Raw genomic sequence first — 21288 nt, forward strand, 5'->3', positions numbered from 1 at the left:
GATTCTCTACAACAAACTAACTTCAAGGTTCTTTCGGATGTGACAAAGCTCAAAGCAAAATGTTCCCATAAACATCCAGGCCCTGTCCATTGTTTCATCAGATTCAAAACACCTGCGAGCCTCTCCCTGGCTCTCCCTGCTTTAGGTGAACCCTCCAGTCCGTGTGGTTTTTGTGCTGGACTGTCTCTCTACGCCATCTCATCCTGCTAGGAATGACTCTGGGTTCCCTGAAGTAGGGTCTCCTGTCTAGTTGGGATGCTCCAGACCAAGACCATTGATCATTTAAAACCTCCTTGGATGTCTAACATGCTCAACTTTATTGATAATTAAGGAAATGCAAAGGAAAACACTTTAATTTCATTCTTCCCCAAGAGTTTGGTAGAGACAAAGATGTTTGATAATAGCCAATGCTGATGAGGCTGTAGTCAAACAAACACAGTCAAACACTGTTGGGGCTGTTGGGGAGGGAGGTGCAAATTACACAAATTATTGAATCTGTTGACATTTTTGAAAGACAACTTGGAAATATCTATAGAAATTTTAATGCTGTCCTGGGTGCATCTAGTTGGGGATGGTGTCGTGGGTGGTAAAATTTACCAAGACAGTTGTAGGTAAAGAAAGACAGATTAGAGAAAGTATGAAAATATGTTGCAAGGGTGCAATGGGCAGTACAGCAGAGAAGGGCTGTCTGCAAAGAGCCTGGGGCTGGAGGGAAGTTTTATAGGGTCATGCTGGAGGGGGTATGTGCAGAAGGAGGTCATTGTACCCTCAAATCGTTTGTGATTGGCCATCTCTCAGAACAATTGCTCATTTTTCTCCCCTACCTGGGCCCCTTCCCTACCTGTGACCCCTTCCTTGTTCTTGCTTACTTATCTTATCAGGATTCTACACTATCCACTCTTTGATCCAGCAGTTTCATATCTAGGAATTTATTCTGCACAGACACTTGTACTTACACACAAAAATTTAGATATAAGAATTTTATTATAGCATTGTTTATAAGAGCCAAAGACTATATATAACTTAAATATTTACCTATAGCATACCCACATGTGAAATGCTGAGTTGTAAAACCTAATGCATAGTGAGATCCTATTTGTATCCCTGAAAAGGACACATACACACAAACACACACATAAGCACATCTATTTATCTTTTATATGCTATCTATGTATAAGCCAGAAATTTTTTGAAAGGTTTCTCTTAGAGCTGTAACTGGGAATCTAGGACATAAAAAAGATGTCCTTTTTATTATACAGTTTTGCACTGTTCCCATTTTTTAAATTTAAATCTATTGCTTTTATAATAAGAAGAAACTATTTATAAAGTAAATAACTGAAATGAAATTCATACCTCTTGACTCTTTCCCCTCCTCTTCATTCTCATGGTCTCTGCCTTGGAGCCATGCTTTCCTCTCACTTATCACAGTAGCTTTCTGTCACTCCTCAGTATGCGAAGCCTGTGCATCTCTGAGATTGCTTTGCACCACTCTACCAAACACATCATGACCTCATGGCCTCACCCGCCCCTCAGGCCACCAGCTGTTTGCTCCACCCCAGTTGTCACCTCAGCAGAACACTTCCATACAGCCATGTGGATTCCACGTGGGGTCTGGCGTAAGCCCCCACACCACCCTATGGCATGAGACTGGGCTTCAAGAGCACTCCCTTAAGAGGCCAATGACACAACCTGGAAGTGCAGGGGAGTTAACTCCTTATGGGGTACTAGCCAATGGAAACATCCTAAAACGGAGATAAAAGTATTACATATTCCCCCCAGGGCTCAAACAAGCCAACAAATATCCCAGCTTTGCTCACTCTAAAGGACTGTACAAACATGAGAAGTTACCATGCAGCAGCAGCAGCATCACCATCATCTTTATTGTGTTATTTTGTGGCCTTGAGCACACATAAGAGCACAATATATCAGCAGTAGGGAGGAGGTGGGACTTGTCAACATGATGGGTGTGATGGGGTACCACTCCTGTGATTACATGACATTGTAGGGCAGAAGAAGTTCTGCAGATGTTATTAATGAAGGTCTCCCATTAATTGACTTTGAGTTAATCATAAGGGAGATTATCCTGGGTGGGCCTGACCTAATTAGATGAGCCCATAGAAGGGACTCAGCCCTTCCTGAAATCACGGAAATTCAAAGTGAGAGAGATGTTTCTCCTTCTAGCTTTGATGGCGCAAACTAGCATGTTGTGGAGAGGGCCATTCAGCTGGGAGTGGTAGGCAGACCCTAGGAAGTAGGAGAGATCCCCAGGTTGACAGCCTGCAAGAGAGAAGGGGCCTCAGTTCTACAGCTTCAAGGAACTGAATTCTGCCAACAATCTCAAAGGAGCTTAGAAGTAGATATTCCCCTAGAATCAAGCCTACAGATCAGAATTCCTTGACTTCAGCTGTGTGAGACCCTGAGCAAAGGAGCCACATAAACTGCAAGGCAGTAAATCTGTGTTGCTTTAAGCCATTAAGTTCCTGCTAATTCATTATGCAATAACAAAAAACTAACACATACCCAGAAGTGTGAATTCATTTCATACTGAAAGAAGGAGGCAGCTAACTGCTTAGAAAGCCAGAGGAGAAGGACAATGAACTCCTAGGAAATGAATCTAGGAAAGAGAGACTGAGAGAAACAGGACCCAGGTATATTTATGAAATGTGTTTCCTAAGCCTGAAGTAGCCTACTTTGTAGCTAGCCTGAGTACTTAGGGTCACTGATCTCTTTGAATCTTGTGCTCTTGTGTGTGGCCAAGGCCACAAAATAATGATCGTGTTGCTGCTGCACGGCAACTCCTTGTGTTTGCACAGCTCTTTAAAGGTAACAAAGCTGGCATAGTGGTTGGCTTGTTTGATTCTCTAAGAACTCTAAAGGGAATATTTAATACTTTTATCTCCATTTTACAAATGAAGAAAATGAAAACAGATCATTGAGGGCTCTCCACAGTTACACAGTTATTAAAGGCTGCCCAGGACCCAGACCTGAGGCTCACAACTCCCTCTCCAAGGAAGGAGAGAAAAGGGAAGGGTGAAAAACAGTAGCTATGCTCCTTGGGTCAAGGACACAAGAACCAGCCTCAGAGGCAGCCCAACTCCCACTTACTTGTAGTCATTTTGGCACCTAGGGAAAAACAGCATTCCCAGAATCACCACACGTGCTTTTCTCTAACCAGGAACACACCAACCATGCAGCTCTTCATCTTTCAGCTCAGTGAAGGATAGGGGTGGTCACCATCCAATCCCCTCCAACCATCCCAAACCACCTCCCCTGCACCCCTCACCACCACCCTTTCCTCTGTTCTCTCCTCCTCCTCCCCTATCAAAACATACCTGTTCTTATTCCTAGTCTCTTCTCACTAAGAATATCATCACCATACGGAGGTAGAAATGGATAACAATGGTTTACATTCCTGTCCGTAAGCCAAGAGAGATGTGTATATTTTAAGAGTTTTTTCCTTAGAGTCCTAATCCAAAGGAGGGATCTTAAATATGTGGATTTAAGGCCTTGAAATATAGGTAAGCTGCTTACTCTGGAAAAAAGCCCATCATTCCACAAGGAAGTTTAGGGGAGAAAAAGGGATTATTTTCTGTTATACCAAGGGAAAGGTAAGTGGAGCTTGCCTTATTGTCAGCATAGGGTTACATCAGAAATGAGAAAACTCAGGCCAGAGTCAAGAGTCAGTGGCTCAGGCCTATAATCCCAGTCATCCCAGCACCTTGGGAGGCTGAGGCAGGAGAAATCACTTGAGCCTAGGAAGTTGAGGCTGCAGTGAGCCATGATCGTACCTCTGCATTCCAGCCTGGGCAACAAAGCAAGGCCCTGTTTAAAAAAAAAAAACAGAGAGAAAGGAAATGATAAAATTCTTTGAAAACCTGAAGGTGCCATGATTTACCATGGGATCTTGTGCAAACATGTGTGGTAGATGTGATGAGTGCTCACCAGTATCCAGCTCTCTTCCCCTTCTAGACAACACTTCTCAGCCTTCTTACAGGTCTGAGAGCTCTGTGATTGCATCTGGCCAATGAAATGTAAGCAAAAGCAATGTGTGTGATTGACAGATATGATTGTCCAGCCCCTCTCCTGCCCTGCCATGAGGGCCAAGAGGGCTGTGGAGTCCAGAAGTTGTAGCTACAGGAGAATGAAGCCATCATTAGCCTGGATTGTTTAGGGTCACATATAGGACAGCTGCCCTTAAGAGTCATTCACGTGCATAGTGGATTTTGTGAGGGTGAGAAATAAACATTTGTTGTGTAAGATTGGAGGCCACTTATTACTAAAGCATAATCTAGCTTATTCTAATTAATAGATTTCTTAACTTCACTGAGTCTGTTTTCTCTAACATATGGAGAAAACCTGCCCAGCCTTCATCCTAGGGTGACAGTGAGGAACAGATGAAACCACTGATAACTGCTTTGTAAACAAAAGTGTATAAATTATGCCAGGTTAGATCAAGGAATGGGCAATTTGCTGGAACGGAGGTTTCACTGACAATTGGTGCAGGCAGTGATAAGCCTCACACGTTAGGAAGCAGAGAGAGCTAGGCAGTCGTCACGCTTTTGTTTAAAAAAGGTACTATTTAAGAGCAGCAAAAAGTCCAAAGTTCTCTGAGAACAGCAATATATGTCAGTCTAGGGCTGTCCACTGCAGTCTACACACTGGTTTCTATATCCTGGCTATGTTGACAGGTGATAGTCCAGAGCAACATAAAGTCTCAGCTTTCTCCATTCCCCCAGCAGTGAGATAGAGCAGAATCACTAATCACCCTTCTTTCCATGCTAACAGACCCCATCCCTCCTCCAGGGTTGCTTGGACAAATGGTACCAGCCTCTCCTAGAATTACAATGTGACCTTGTGTTCTCCCAAGCAAAGTGTGCAGCAGTGATGCTGCAACTTCGGCATCCCTTGCTTTAAAGAAAAGCTCTTCTTCTTGACTTCTCTGTCCAATTCCCAGGAGTTGGGTAGTTGCCAGTCACCCAGCCCCAACAACGCAGATGAGCCCAGCACCCAAGGGGTTTGAACCATAAGACAGAAGAATCCTGGGTCTGAATGACTGTCCAGCACAGCTGACCCCACCAGCTAGCACCAACTAGACTGCTCTGTGAGAGCAAAATACACTTCTATCTCATTTAAGCCATTCTCTTTTCAGACTCTTTGTTACAGCAACTTTACCTTATCCCAAGTGATACACTGGATTAACAGATGCTACAACAAATGTTTCAGTTTATTTCATATGTGTTTTCCAAGAACCCATGAGACCAACATAACAAAAAGTCTTTCGGTTTGTAAACTTGGCTAAAGATCTCTACCTTCCCTAAGAAGGAAAGCCAGATCCCTGGGCTAGGCAGGCAGGTTGGAGGGCACTGAATAGTGCCCTTTGGGTCTCACTGTCTCACTCTCATTTCCCCCAAGAATCCAAGGAAATTGTTTCTTTACCTTGGCCACCACACTTTCAACAAAGTGAACAAAATCTATGATGGGTCAGTCACAAGAGTAATAGACCAGAGGAACTTCAATTGTGAGGGATGATGTGTTCCCCTGGTCTGTCTACCCAAGGGGTGACTAAATAGAGTAAGAAGCTTGGAAAGGTGTGTGACATATAACTCCTTAGTAAATTGCAGCTAAATTGCAAACACTTTTTTTACTGTCTTTTTACAGTAAATTACAATATGTCAAGTACAGACAAAACATGTGTGTTTTGCTGTGGACTTCTCTCCATGAACACTTCATGATTCCCTGCTTCCTACTGTCCTCCCCTCTCATCTCTGCAGGGCCTAATCCTATCAGTCTTTCAGGGCCCAGAACAAATGCTATCTCTTCTCCCTTGAAAAACCGGCATGTTCCCTACAACAAGATCAGTTGCTCCCATGTCCAAATACCAAGGCATTTTCACCTGTGCTTCTGTTGGGATGCTTGGCACTATGTGCCTTCTGGATCTGTTGGTGAAGACACACAGCAAAGGCTTGTGGTTTGGATGGAGGGAGGGCCTTTTAATGAGAACATGTAATCTTTGTCTCTGGCTAGGGGCCTCATATATTATTTCATCTAATTCTTATATCAACTCTATGAGCTGGGCATTATTAAGAGCACCAAGAGGTGAAGTCACTTACTCATGGTCACCCAGCTAACAACTAGGTAGGAAGGAATTCAAACCTAGGAAGATGCAATTGCAAGCCAATATTTATAACCACTGTACAACGCTGCCCTCATTCATGACAGGGACAAATGGGTGCCCATGAAGCTGGGCACAAGGAAAATATTGATAGCAGAGAAGGTGGCTGCAACCAGGAGCAGTTCAGAAGTCCCCATGTGGACTCTTGTGGAGTCCCCTCACAGGGGCTCCTTCCGGAGGCTCCTACTGACAGCAGGCCTGAGCTTTGAGTTAGTCAACCGAGATAGTGAAACAATTCTCTCAATTAAGCCAAACATCTGGTAAATGTAGTGAAAAATCAGTCACCAGGGTTCTGGCCACAGACCCAGGACTTCTTCCAGGCTGTAGACTCTTCCCCAGGCCCCTGCAGATGGTGATGCTTCTTTAATTCCCAGCCCCTTATTTGCATGCTTCTTTCTGATTGGTGGGTGAGGCTCACATCTAATCCTGTCCTAAGGACCTACCATGAGCATAGGAGGGGCAAATTCTGTGGCCTCTGAAGTGTGCATTAGAATGGAGAGCTGGATTCAGCCCAGATCCTAAAAGCACATTCCCAAGCCGGGTACTAAGTTCTGTGCTGTCTGCTGTAGAAATGCAAATTGCCATAATAAATGCCAATTATCCCAATTACCTCTAATTGTCTGGCTTATGTAGCAAGAGCATTACCATAGGAGAGGCCTACAAGGGAGAGGGTGTATTTAACAGAATACCCTATCCAGGAGCTGGGTTATAAATGAAGTAGGTGAGCTGGCCCAAGAAGCCCCCTCCATAGCCCTTGGGATAGATCACCACAGAAAGACGAGGAGACTTCACAGTCTACCAGCTGCTTGGGGACAGCACTGATGCAGTGACATCTTTATGCAATGGTCATTAAAGGCTATTTAAAAATATTGGCCAAGTGCTGGAGAGATAAGAGCAGAGAACATATGCTTGTTCCCTATCCCTCTTCCTTCTGGCCAACTGAGTCTATGGAACAACTAGGGGAGAGGGTAGGCTATTGAATGAAACAATGACATTATTTTCCATCATTGTAATGTAACATTTGATTCATTCATTTATTTAATCAAGCAGCCAGGCAATCGGGAAGCATGCACTATATAACAAACATCTGGAAACAACATTTTGAGCTGAAAAGCGACATTAGAAATTATACACACTGGGCTGGGCTCAGTGGTTCATGCCTGTAATTCCAGCTATTTGGGAGGTTGAGGTGGGACTATGGCTTCAAGACCAGCCTAGGCAACATAGCAAGAATTCATCTCTATAAAAAAAAATAAAAAAATTAGCCAGGCACGGTAGTCACACCTGCAGTCCCAGCTACTCTGGAGGCTGAAGTGGGAGGATTGCTTGAGCCCAGGAGTTCAAGGCTGCAGTGAGCCATGATCACACACTGCACTCCAGCCTGGGTGACAGAGTGAGACCCTGACTCTAAAAAAATAAAATAAAATAAAATTTTAAAAAAAGAAATTATACACACTGCATGTCCAACAATCATGCCAAATGATTTCATTCCTTTGTGTAGCAAATAATTTTTTGAGCCAGGCACAGTTGTAGCCCCCAAAATATAGCAGTAAACAAGATAGATCAAATCTCCAGCCACCCCACACACTAAAAAACAAAAACAAACAAACAAAAAAATCCCTCCACCTTCAACAGAGCCTATATTATAGTTTGGGGAGACAGAATACACGAGATAAATAAAGGAAACATGATATCAGAAGGTGGTAAGTGCTAAGGAGAAAAATAAAGTATGAGAGGCGAGGGAGATTACCAGGTCTGGAATTGAAATTTAATGTAATTTGGGTGACATGAAAGAAGATGACACAAAACCTTTAGTAGCAGCAATGAGAGACTGCACCCTCCCCCAAAAACCTCACACTCTATTAGTCACTACCTGAATAGACTAGAGACAATTTGATACAATACAGAAAAATATGGTCATAGGCTACGTACAAATACATTAGCTGAGGTCCCATTTGTAGTTGTGCAGGTTCATTTTTTATCAGCTTAGGTAAGAACACAAGTCTTGCTGGACCTCTTAATTCTGTTACAGTATTGATTAAGGTTGAGCAAATGCAAAACGTACAATTTACACATACCTTTGTGAAATCAAAACCTCTCCATTTACTGACAGAGCAGTAATTACTGCAAGAACTGAGGCCACCTCAGCTAAAACCAATAAATGATTTCATTTGCCAATGAAAAGAAAAACAGAGACTAAGTATTAAGTGTGGGTATGTCGCCTTGTGCTCCTGTTCTTAACCCTGGCTTGGTCCAACGGCAAAAGCATGGGTGAGCTCAGGATGATGGAGAAAAGCCCTGGGACATAGGCTGGTAGGAATGTGTGGATTACAAACGAAGTTACACAAGTCCCTCCATACTCTCTTGCAGGATTCCAGGTACCCTCTTGGCTTTGACTAAAGATGTCTCCTCCAGAAGCACATGGACTCCATTCCAGGAAACCCCTGCAGCTCCCCTCAGTACATGATTCATAGCCTCCCTTCCCTAAGTCCTCTCTGTCTAGGAAAAAGCCTGCTCCTGCCTCACTCTTTCCCTCCCTCATTCCAAGAATTTTTACTGACCTAGAGGCATCTAAATCTGTATCTCTCATTCAGTACTTGTAAAGCAATCTTGGTTTATCAATGGGGCTACAATGAATACAACCACAGTGATGATATCTCATGAGTGACAGCACTTTGCAGTTTATAAAAACTTTTTTTGTCTATCATCTTGTCAAATCTTCACAATAATCCTACATCTCCACTTACAGATGAAGACACCAAGGCTCACAGAAGGTACCCAAGGTAACAAAGAGTGGAAGCCAGGTCAGTCTGGCCACAGCGCACACGTCTATTGTTACCTTCTAAGGACCAGTTGCTTCCAGGGCCCAATGTACCCTTGTGTAGTAACAGAATTGTGGTTAGGAAGATGGCTTCCAGAAAAAAGACATTATTTCCTAGTCTCCTTTGCAACTAGGTGTAGCCATGTGACCAAGTTCTGGTGAATGAAGTGTAAGTGGTAAAGGTATAGACAACTTCTAGGAAGTGTCCTTAAAGGAAGGGTTGAGCTCTTCCCTCATCTCCTTCCTGCTGGCTGGAATGTGAATGTGACAGATGGAGTTGCAGTGGTCATCTTGAACCATAAGGTGGATTTGGGAGTGAAAGACATTCAGGGCAATAAGGTGCAAGGAGCTTGGACCACCTAGCTAGAGTTTTATATAAGAGGAAAATAAACTTCTATTGTCCAGTTTGGATTTTCTGTCATTCAAAGTCATACCTTGTTCTAAGTTATATAATAGTATTTTATCTACAAACAGAGCTGCCCTTGGATATCTCTCTACCTCTGCAACCAGAATGCTAATTTGGAAGCTCTTTATCTCTTCCCTGGACTGCTGCAATAGCTCCTGACTAATCTCCCCTGCTCCTACTCTCAGTATTTTATATCCATTTTCCACTCTGTGGACAGAGGGACCTAACAATGATACTACTCTGGCTACATTCTCTCCTGGCTCAAAACCTTCAAGGGTTTCCCATTTGCTCCAAGATGGTGTTTGAACATCTTCCAATGGGTGCTAGTGTCCCACAACCACATTCCTGCTCAACTCTCTAGCAGAATCTCTACCCTTCTCTGCCCAGTGTTTTAAGCAAGCAGGGATACTTCACTCTATGTTACCTGCATTTCCCTGCATGCATCATACTATTTCTTTCTTTTCTTTATTTTTTTATTTTATTTTATTATTTTTTTTTGAGGCAGGGTCTCACCCTGTCGCTGAGGCTGGAGTGCAGTGGCACGATCACAGCTCACTGCAGCCTCAACCTCTTGGGCTCAAGAGATCCTCCCACCTCAGCTTCACAAGTAGCTGAGACTACAGGCATGCACCACCATGCCCAGCTAAATGTTTGCATTTTTTTGTAGAAACAGGGCTTCACCATGTTGCCCAGGCTGGTCTTGAACTCCTGGGCTCATGCAATCACACCATTTCTTATCCATGTGTATTTGCTCATGCCTCCTTTCCACCTTGAACAATGACCTGCCTTTATCTGGCCAATTCCTAATGTCCTTCAGTGTTAACTCAGACTTTACGCTGCAGTATGTCGTTTCTGATCTGTCTCTTATCCCTATTCTAGACTGTGTTCCACCAATGCGCAGCTCAGGTTTCTATCGCTACCCTTACCACACTGCATTATAATGATTTCATATGGGTCTATTCTTTCCACTAGACTGTGAAACCCTCCAAAGCAAGGACTGGTGTGTTTTTCATTGTTTTCTCACTAGGATCTGGTACAAAACATGGCCTAACCATTCATATTTCTGATGAATCAATAGATGAATTAGTTATAGGAGTGCTGTGGTTTGAATGTACGCCTCAAAGTTCGTGTGTTGGAAACTTAATCATCAATGCAACAATGTTGAGAGTTGGGAACTTTAAGGTGATTAGGTTATGATGAATTGATGCTGTTATGGTGGGAGCAGGTTCCTGATAAAAGAATGAGTTTGTCCATTCCCCTCCCCACTTCTGCCATGGGATGATGCAGCAAGAAGGCCCTTGTCAGATGCAAGCCCCTTGACCTTGGGCTTCTCAGCCTCCAGAGCTGTAAGAGATAAATCTCTGTTCCTTATAAATTATCCACTCTCAGGTATTCTGTGATGGCAGCACAAACGGACAAAGACAAGCAGACCCTGTTGGGTGTCTCACCCACACCCCTCAATGCCCACCATTCCCATGCATTCTGAGGGCTTCCTGCCCCAAGCACATGTGACTCTGCCTTCTGTGGCCACAAGAGTCAGTAGGCTATGGAAAATAGGTCAGAAATGCAGAAGGGTTACTCACCCCCTGCTCCAAACCAATCTCGGATGGGAGCTGGTGAATAAGCAACCCAACCTTCTCACTGTTTGGGTAGGACGACTCTCAGGAGTAATATACACTATTTCTTGTGGTAGGCAGAAAAATGGCCCTTTATAGATGTCCACATCCTTATCCCTAGAGCCTATGCATATGTGAGGTTACGTGACAATGAGGAATTAAGGTTGCAGATATAATTAAAGTTGTTAATCAGTAGACTGTAAATATTACACTGGATTATCCTGGGTGCATCCAATATAATCAATAGGGTCCTTAAATATGAAAGAGGGAAGGAGGTGAGAAGAACTAGACCCACTGTTTCTGGCTTTGAGGGGATGGGGCCATAAGCTAAGGAGTATGGGCAGCCTCTAGAAGCTGGAAAGAGCAAGGAAACAGATTCTACCCTAGAGCCCCCTGAAAGGAATGTAGCTCTGTCAGTACCTTGATTTTAGTTAATGAGACCCATTTTGAACTTCTGAACTACAGAACTGTAGGATCATATATTTGTTATTTTAAGCTATCAGTTTTGTGATAACTTGTTACAGAAGCAACAGGAAACTAATGCACTCCTGGAAGTCTACAGGAAACCTGAGTCTCAGGTGTTCAAATCAGTGACTTGCTTATGAGCAGCCCTATATTGGCTTCTTGCCCTTCCTGCTCTCACTTCCCTACTTCTCTATCAATGCCTCTTGAAGTCACCCCCAGATAAACTACTTACTCTCAGATCCTGACTTGGTTTACTTCTGGGAAAATCCAACATAAGATATTAATTAATTGGAGGAACCAGGGAGATATTTGACCACAAAAACCTGGGCTCTCCTGACCCATGTAGGATTTGACTCAGATTTGATACCTAACAGCTTCGGGATCCTCAAACATCATAGGATGTTCCCAAGAGGATCAAATTTCTGGGAATTTGGAGGCTGGAGAGATGCCTCCCAATACCAGGAGTGAGGAGGGCAGGATGGGATGGAACAGAGGTGGAGCAGCAGTGGGCTCACACTGTCCACCCAGAGAAGAACAGCAGTGACCTCTAACTTGCCCCTGCAGCCCTCAGGTAGGTTCCTGGAGGGGAAGGGAAGCTTTAACCTGGAAAAGAAAAGGTTGTAGGGGTGGAGATGGTAACTGGCAGAACAAGGCAGTAGTGGTGACAAAAGGCAATCCTCTTAAGGCCCTACAGTCTAACAGGGCTTACTTAGAATATGGCGAGAAAGAGAAAGTGGTACAGCAAGGGAAGACTTGAGGCTGTCAGCTACCAACTGTCTTTCTCATTAGCCACTGAGCACTTCTTTGGGATCTGAGATCATGGGATAATTCTCTGCAAGAGAATACAGGAGATGTAATAAATGGGATGACCTTTGCAGGTCCATTCCCATCTGATGTTTAGATATTTTATGACCTTAAGACAAGACGACCAGATCACCCCAAGGAGCAGGCAGCAAAGATAAAGGAGGGAAAATCAGGAGAACCTATAAATGTGTTAAGCAAAGGTCACCCAGATGTTGCCAGGCCATCTTTCTGCAATTTGTTGCTCTTTTCGGGGAGGTTCCAGATGGGGAAATGAAGTTCGGTCCCAGGGAGCCCTTCATTGAAGGGAAGAGTCTCAGTCCCATTTTCAAAGAGCCCCTGATGTTACAGGTAGAGCAAGGACACCCACCTGAAAGACAGCCATTGGCATCCAATAATGTCTAGTATAAGCAGGGGTTTCCATCATGAGGTGATATAGGCAGAAAGGAGAGGCCTCCGCTCAAGAGTCTACCAAGATTGCTCCTGCCAGAGGACAAAGACACAGGGTCCGGGGCTGGACCTAGCATGAGATTTAGAGGTAAATCCACTTCCACTTCTTCATCCCTATGCAAGTCACCCCAGACAAGCCACTTCTGTCCCTGCCTTAATTTTTTAGCTGTAAAGTGAGGACAACGTGTGCTTTACTTATTGTTATAGGATGAATATGGCCAAAATTCATAAGTATGTTGAAATCCCAAGTCCAAGTGCCTGAGAAATATAGCTGTATTTGGAGATAAGATTCTTGAAGAAATAATTAAGGTAAAATGAAGTCATATATATGGGGCCCTAATCCAATATGCCTGGTATTCTTATAAGAAGTAAAAGTGTGGACATAGACACACACAGAGGAAAGATCATGAGAAGACAGAGGGAGAAGATGGCCACCTACAAGCCAAGAGGAGAGGCCTCAAAAGAATCCAACCCTGCCGACCCCTTGATCTGGACTCATAACCTCTAGAAGAGTGAGAAAATAAATTTCTATTGTTTTAGCCACCTGTTCTTGTTTTGGTAGACCTAGTAAAGTAATACACTTATCTCAGTATTTGGAAAGTTGAATGAGATGATGATGATGATGATGATGATGATGATGATGATGCCGATGATGAGTGTATTTCAAAAATGAGGCCCTTTCCCCCATCCCATTAGTCCTCCTTCCTAGGTCCCTACTGTTCTTTCTATCACTTGGTGAACTGAAGGGAGAGCTTTCTCCAGATCCTGTCTGGAGCAGGCCCAGCTGCCTGTGTCCTTGGAGGCTGGACTCAGCCTGCAGATACTGCAGCAGGCTCTGAGCTAGAGCCAAGACCTAAATCAGAGGAGGTGACATCCCCTCCCTTACCCTGATAGCCTTAAAAATGGTGCTACTCCTACCTTGTCCCACCCAGGAGCTGCACCAGGACATCCCTCCACCCTGCATGCACCTTGCAAACCATCACTTTACTCATCTCTGTAGTTAATCCTGGGAGTTAGTCATCTACCCACAGCTGGGTCCTCACCAGCCATAGTGTCCACTTTGGAGCAGAGGGACAGACTTGTAACCTGGAGCCAGTCCCTTCCTTTTGAATTCCCACTGGCGGATTTGTCTTTCTAGAACATCACATTGGGTGATCCTGGGCCCCTGGGTGCCTAAAGCACATGTCTGGGCCTCAGTTTTTCACCTGCCACACATCTCATCCTGCCTGCAGAACACCACCTGCCAAGCCAACATGGCTCCCCAAGGCATGTGGGCTGGGGAAACAGGCAGTCATGGCCTGGGTGCATCTGAGAAAACACAATGCCCCCTCCTTCCACACCGGCTCAGGTAACAGAAACCACAGAGAAATGGAGCCAAGTGTTTTTCCATTTAATTAACAATTTAAGAGGCTGTGTGGCTGGGTGCAGTGGCTCACGCCTGTAATCCCAGCACTTTGGGAGGCCAAAGTGGGCAGATCATGAGGTCAGGAGATCAAGACCATCTTGGCCAACATGGTGAAACCCCTTCTCAACTAAAAATACAAAAATTAGCTGGGCATGGTGGCGTGCACCTGTAGTCCCAGCTACTTAGGGGGCTGAGGCAGGAGAATCGCTTGAACGCAGGAGCTGGAGCTTGCAGTTAGCCGAGATCGCGCCACTGCACTCCAGCCTGGCGACAGAGCAAGACTCCATCTCAAAAAAAAAAAAAAAAAAAAAAGAGGCTGTGTGCTGCTCTCAGAGGAATTCCCCAATGGAAAGAGAGGAACTGTGAAGGCAGAGTAGCCAGTGGTGAGCCCTTCTCATCCCAGGCTTCAGGTTCAGCACACCTGGCTTCTCCTTGCCTCAGCCCCTGCATTACCTGCTGCTGTCCTTGCTATTCACCTGCAACACAGGCAACTGCTGGGCCTGGGCGCACCTCCAGGGGAACACCAAGGGTGGGGATGGAGCACAAGAGACAGGGTCAGGACAGGGGGTGGGTGGCTGCACCACAGATGCCTGGAATGTCAGAGCCCCCTGAGTTAATCCCTCATCCTACAGAGGACTGCAAGGACCAGGAGTGGCAGGGTCACACCTGGAATACCCCACCCAACCCTGGGGACAGCAGGCTGAGAAGGAAGTTGGTACATCAGGTTGTGTCCAGCTGGTCTGAGCCTGACAGGTGAGGGGCTGGGGGACAGTGGCTGAGAAAGAGAAAGGGCTAAGGGGGCCAGGGGCCCACAAGCTTGTTCAATCCAAGGCTGCAGGCAGGGGTACAGAGGAGGGTGATGTGCAGATATCTGCGAGTGTCTGGAAAAGCGGATGGGGCTCTTCTCAGTGGCTCCAGAACCAAAGCCAGGGCAGAAGGTACAGGCACTCAACTTCCAAATGACTTTTCCCAAAATCCAAACCACAGGAAGATGGATGGCTCTGGTGTCCTGGCAAAGTCATGAGTAGGCTGTCACTGCATGTGTTCAAGCGAAGGCTAGGCTGCCACCGTTCAGGGATGCTGTCATATTGTCATGCCATGGGAAGCTCTGCAAAGTGTCACATCGACTGCTGAAATCTCTTCCCAGTACACACTGAGCTGCCCTGGGAGAGGTGGTGTGGCATGTTGCTGAGCGTTCAACCCTAGAGCCAGCTGGCTCGGGTTCAAATCCCTGCTCTGCTCTTGAGGAGTGGAGCTACCTGGGGTAACTCACTGCAGCCACCCCCAGCTCCAATACTGTATTAAAAGGATGACAATGGCAGTGCCACCTTCAAAGGGTTGCAGTGAGGATGGAATGAGTTAATATTGCAAGTACTTGCTCATTCTGGTTGCGCAACCAGAAAGGCCACTCAGACCAGTATCCATCCTCCAGATCAGCAAGGAAGGATTTCACTTTGTATTACACTAAGAGAGGCGCCTTCTCTGGAATGACTTGCCACACACCCACAGCCAGACATATAGTTCCCTGAAGGAAGAGGGTAAGCAGGGGACCCCAACACTGCAAAGCAAGCGCCTTGAGAGGGTGCCTGAGTGCTCAGAAGCAGTGAGGGCCTATTTATTCACACGTATTTAGTGAACCTCATGCCCCAGGTATCCCAAATGCTGGAAGGCCCAGTCACAGGGACCCAATGACTTGCATTACCCAATAATAAATAGATGCCCCAACCCCACTTGCAGGGTGCTAAACACAAGCTCCCCAGTGTGTGCACGGAAGTAAAGACAATCAGGTTGTACTTATAGAAAACTTGAATTCTTCCCCCGTCAACCCCCGCACTGTCCCCTCCCTCTGTCTCTGCTCCTCATCTTCCCTCACCTTCCCTCCAGCCCCTGCAGTTTCTCTTGTTTGGCTTCCTCCCCAGAGCTGGATAGGTGTTTCCAGGTCAAGACAATTGGTCGATTCCATCAAAACCCACAGCAGGTGGGGCTTTGAAAAAACCAGGAGTCTGCATATTTATTCTCGCAACACTTTTCACTGCTTGCCTGAACTTCTCACTTTTCTGCAGGCTGAGTTGGCATCTGAAGACCCTCTGCTGTTGGCCACAGCAGCAACTCAGGAGAAGTGGGAGGATTTAGGAGTGCAGAGAGCAGAGAAGCCGCTAAGGGCATTTTCAGCCTAATAAGCCTTCCTGGGCGTCATGCCAAATGACCTTTGGGAGCAGCCTGTGGGGTACCCCTCGCTACTCGTAAGCATTCAGATTCGCCCCGCGTAAGCCGAGCTGCATTTGTGCACTTCCTCCTCCTGATGCTGGTGTGGCTCAAGCCACTTCAGAAGCTGCATCCTATGCTTCCAGGGAGATCCTATGGGAGCCCTGGATGTGACCTGACTCTGAGCAGCATTTGACATGCTGATATCCTTTTTCCTCAGGCCTCTCTCCTGCCTGCACCTGCTGCCTCCCCTTTCAGGCACCTTGGCAGGCTGACAGGTAGGAACCATGTCATTCCCTAAACTGCATTTCATTGGCTCTGAACTTTCAGTAAGTGTGATTCTCCTTGGCTTGGAACCTCCCGTCTCTGTCTCTCCCACCCTGGTGTTCACACCCTTCATTCGCTCGGGGCTGCATCCGTCAGGAGCTCCTGAAGCACCTGTTTCTCTGGCTGTTTCAGAAATGGGTCTTATTGGGCGAGATGCTGGAACAGGGGACACAAAACATACACCTACCTCCTCCCTGCCTCTTGGGATCCAGCTCTCATCTCTTCTCCCACGCCTCCAGATCCCTCCTCTTACGTTCTTGCTCCCCAAGATAGGTGATCTTCTGGGCCCCAAACTCCAGGGCCCCACTCTCTACTGGGTGGCAGCCAGGAGGGATGGTTATAAACTGACAAGCAGCTCCCAGCTGCCACGCCTCGGCCAGACTGCCTGTGGAGCGTCTCAGGTAGCATCCTGCCTCCTCCCAGCTTAAATGTCATGTCTCCAGGAAGCTCCCGAAAAGGAGACAGCGTGTGTCAGACTAGAAAGTGCCTCTGCTTCGAAGTTAAGAAAACCTAGGTTCAAACTCCAGCCTAGCCATCTTCTAGCCATGTTGGGGATGTGACATAGCCCCCCAGGCCTCTGTTTCCACCCCCAGTCATTGGGGGAAATGGTCATGGCCCACACTTCCCAGGGTGCTATAGATACTAATTCATTAATCCCTCACAACACCCCAGAAGGTGGGCATTACTATTATCATCCCTATTTTGTTTTTTATTTAAGTTCTGGGATACATGTGCAGAACGTGCAGGTTTGTTACACGGGTATACATGTGCCATGGTTTGCTGCATCTATCAATTTAAGCCCCACATGCATTAGGTATTTGTCCTCATGCTCTCCCTCCCCTTGCCTCACAACCCCCACCAGGCCTCGGTGTATGATGTTCCTGTCCCTGTATCCACGTGTTCTCATTGTTCAACTCCCACTTATGAATGAGAACATATCATCCCTATTTTACCAGTGAGGAAACTGAGGCAGAGTGGTTACATCACCTGCCCAGGGATACATAACTAGAAACTGGCCACCTGGACCCACCATACCCTGAACCACTATTGCACACTACCTCGCACACATGCCTCCTCACTTACCGGGATTCAAACACCCAGGTGTCCCTGGCACATGGCAGGAACACAGTCACGCAAAATGGTCTTAGGGTCATCGTTTTTTTAGATAGGGGGCTTTCAGGCAGGCCCACAGGGTCTAATAGGTATAGTGGGGGAAACCTGGGCACCTTCTCAGGTAAGTCAAGAGCCTTGTGTATTTGTTTCCTGGTGCTTCCATAACAAATGGCCACACACTGAGTGGATTAAAACAACAGAGATTTACCCTCTCATAGTCTGGAGGCCAGAATTCTGAAATGAAGGTGTCATCAGGGCCATGTTCTCTCAGGAGGCTCTAGAGAAGATTGCTTCCTTCCCTCTTCCAGCTTCTAGAGGCTCCTATAAATCCTGGGCGCTCCTTGGCTGTAGCTGGATCACTTCAGCCTCTGCCTCTGTCTTTACATGGCTGTCTTTTCTGTGCCTGTCTCTTCTCCTTTTTTTGTCTGTTATAAGGACACTAGCATTGGATTTAGGGCCTACTTTAATCCACAATTTTTTTTTTTTTTTTGATATGGAGTCTCACTCTGTCACCCAGACTGGAGTGCGGTGGCGTGATCTCGGCTCACTGCAATCTGCAACCTCCGCCTCCTGGGTTCAAGTGATTCTCCTACCTCAGCCTCCCAAGTAGCTGGGATCACACGGGTGTGCCACCACACCTGGCTAATTTTTGTATTTTCAGTAGAGACGAGGTTTCACCATGTTGACCAGGCTGGTCTTGAACTCCTGACCCCAAGCAATCCTCCTGCCTCAGCCTCCCAAAGTGCTGGGATTACAGTTGTAAGCCACTGTGCCCGGCCCATAATGATTTCATTTTGAGATCCTTATTCCAAATAAGGTCATATTCTAAGGTTCCAAGTGAAATTATCATTTGGAGGTCACTATTCCATCACAAATACTCTTTTGGTTCCAGCTTCTGTTTCTTAAAACAAGAAAATGATGCTAGAAGACCCTGTGCTCTTCTGGGTCTTCAAGGACAATGACCTCAACCATCCCAAGGCTGGTCCTGAAGAGACAGCCCCAGCCACACTCACTCTCACGGTTGTTGGAGACTGGGGCTTCATGGGCAAGCAGCCACAGTGCACCCCATATGTGCAGGAGGAGCCTCCAGGGGTCAGTATGGCCCCAAATTCTCTGGGATGGGGCAGGAGACCCTTGCTCCATGGCAAGCCAGCTGCAGGCTGGGCACTAGCACTGAGCCTATGTGCTTGACCAACTAAAGTGCAACAAAGGACAATCGATGTAGCGGTTCTGCTTGGAGATGGCAGCCAGACCTTGAGAGCATCGCAGGGAAGAGAGACAAGGATGTGAGCCCAGTAGGGCCCCTGGAGGAAAAATGGAAAAGGAGGGACTTGGGGGATGGCCTGGGAGGGATTCCACTCCGTATTAGAGACAAGCACGGTCTGTATGATGCTAAGCTGTGTAAGTGCAGGCAAGGAAGGTGTGGGGAGGGCAAAACGAGGTCCCAGGCCTCAGAGGCTGGTGGGGTGTCATGAGATGTGTGCTTAACAGGTACACAGACAATTTCTATAGGTTGTGCCATCAGTACTGGAAACTGAGAAGTTGTTTTTGTTTCAGTGGAAAGATACGTTATGAAGTACATGGAATAGGGATGATGAGGCTGAGGAAGGGAGCCCTGATCCCTTCCCCTAAAACTAAGCTCTTCTCACAGCTGCTTTTAAAGCAATTTCATGTTTTCTACTCTGTCGACCTCTCACTCTTGGCCATTCCACCTTGTTGTACAATTCCAGGGGCACCATGCTTGATGTAGTCCAGGCCAGCAGTGCTCCTGGGATGTGCTGCCTGTGAGATGGGTCTACCCTTCCCAGGTTACAGAAGGGCAAACTAAGCTTCAAAGAGGATGGGTGAATTGCCCAAGGATGCACAGCTAATTAAAGGCAGGGCCTGAAAGAGTATCCAGGGATTTAGAATCCCACCCAAGTGTTTTGCCTTAGAGTGGTAGTGTGACTTTCGGGTAGTTTCTTTCCTCTGTAAAATATACATTAAAAGCTGTATGTTATGGTTGCATTGGTATAAGGATGAATGTAGTCCAGGCTAGATTGTGTCTGATGGGCCCAGCATGGTCTAGGAAGCCCCTTCCTGCTGGGCCCCAGCCTGGCCTGATGCCGTTCAGCCCATGCCACCTCCCTGTGACTTAGTCAGATTGGGCCTTCTGTGCCCCACCTATACTTGGGGCCTACATTATAAAGTATGCAGGCCTTTTTCCCCTCCCCACATTTACTGAAGTTCTCTGGGATGGTGCCTGCCTCCTGTCTGCCTCTATGTTTCTCCAGACTTATCTCCTCCAAGAAACCTTCTTTGATAACACAGATGTATTTGGAACGGCCACTAGAAATTCTCTTTGTATGGAACCATCTTGAATTCTCTTTGAACCAGTGTCTCCCCAGCCTCACTGTAAGAAAGGCAGGGCCCACGTTCTCCTGTGTGTATGCAACACCACCCACCTGTACTTCCAGCAAAGCCTGGTGCAGAACGGGGCACATGGGGAACCCCACAGGTGCTGAGTTAGCAGGGGTAGCCCCTAGGTCAAACTTGCTCTTTCCCATTCCCTGCTTTCCACCTGGCAAATTTGTACACACCCTTCAAAGCCTCGGCTCAACACTCCTGGTCTCTAGAAGCCCTCCTTTGTAACTTTCCAGACAGAGTTCATCTCTCTACTTGCCCGTTCCCCTTAGTTCCCAGCACAGGCTCCATGGGAAGAGGATACAATGCCTTCCTCTCATCATCACTTTCCTTGGCCGTTTCGCCACCACACTGGGGCAATCCTGAGAGCAGGCCTGACCCACGGCCCAGGACAGGCCTCAGATGTTGGTGTCCCGATGGACATCTTCTGCCCCAGTCCAGCTCACACTCACTGGCAAGCAGAATCAGGAGTGGCATCCTATTTCCAGCCTGCCTGGGCTGGACCCCAAGGAATATCTCAGGCCTGCTACAAAGTAGCCTAGACACCTAGTTCCCCAGAGTCTCTTCCCACCTTCTCCTTTAATTAAACTCACCTTCGACTCTTGATGATCAGGAAATGGATTATTTAGGTCAGCAGTCTCCAATCCCAACCACACATTAGACTTACAAGGAGCTTTTACAAAATTCAGTGTCTGGCTTCCCGCAGATCAATTACATCGGGATTTCTGGGAAGGGGACCCAGAGTGAGTATTTTGGGTATTTTTTAAAAGGCTCTTCAGGTGAGTCTGATGATCAGAGGGGTGGAAGTAACTCATGTTGGTGGTGGTTTTCTAATTAAAAGTGTCTGCCTTTTGTTCTCATGATGTTTTAGTTTTGGCTCATCTCCCGAGTCAAGGGCTCTCCTCGAAGGCTGGTTGGGAAGAGGTCATGGCTCCTAGAACTGATGGGGATCTCAAGGGATGGTGGGACCTGGCTGCCTGCCTTCAACAAGGTTGTCTACGTTGTCCGTGGTCCCATGAGAAAACCAAAACCCAGAGAGGTTAGGTGCCTTTCACAAGGTCATACAGCCAGTGGATGGCCACAATGAGTTATAAATCAGGTTAT

At 46.5% G+C, this 21288-nt stretch overlaps 1 protein-coding gene across 3 annotated transcripts in view; it reads right to left on the minus strand.

Annotated features, from left to right (window-relative positions):
* Positions 1-21288, minus strand: part of LRFN2 (leucine rich repeat and fibronectin type III domain containing 2) — a 208887-nt gene that overhangs the window by 72764 nt on the left and 114835 nt on the right. Inside the window, exon 2 of one of the 3 annotated variants that reach the window (XM_011986650.1) lies at positions 1510-1517. The exons of the other annotated variants lie outside the window; for them this stretch is intronic. Coding sequence (XP_011842040.1) covers positions 1510-1514 — 5 coding nt within the window. The 5' untranslated portion in view covers positions 1515-1517. The remainder of the gene's footprint in view (positions 1-1509; positions 1518-21288) is intronic. 3 annotated transcript variants of the gene reach the window in all.

This window comes from Mandrillus leucophaeus, unplaced genomic scaffold (genome assembly GCF_000951045.1).
Source record: "Mandrillus leucophaeus isolate KB7577 unplaced genomic scaffold, Mleu.le_1.0 Scaffold3, whole genome shotgun sequence".
Taxonomy (NCBI): domain Eukaryota; kingdom Metazoa; phylum Chordata; class Mammalia; order Primates; family Cercopithecidae; genus Mandrillus; species Mandrillus leucophaeus.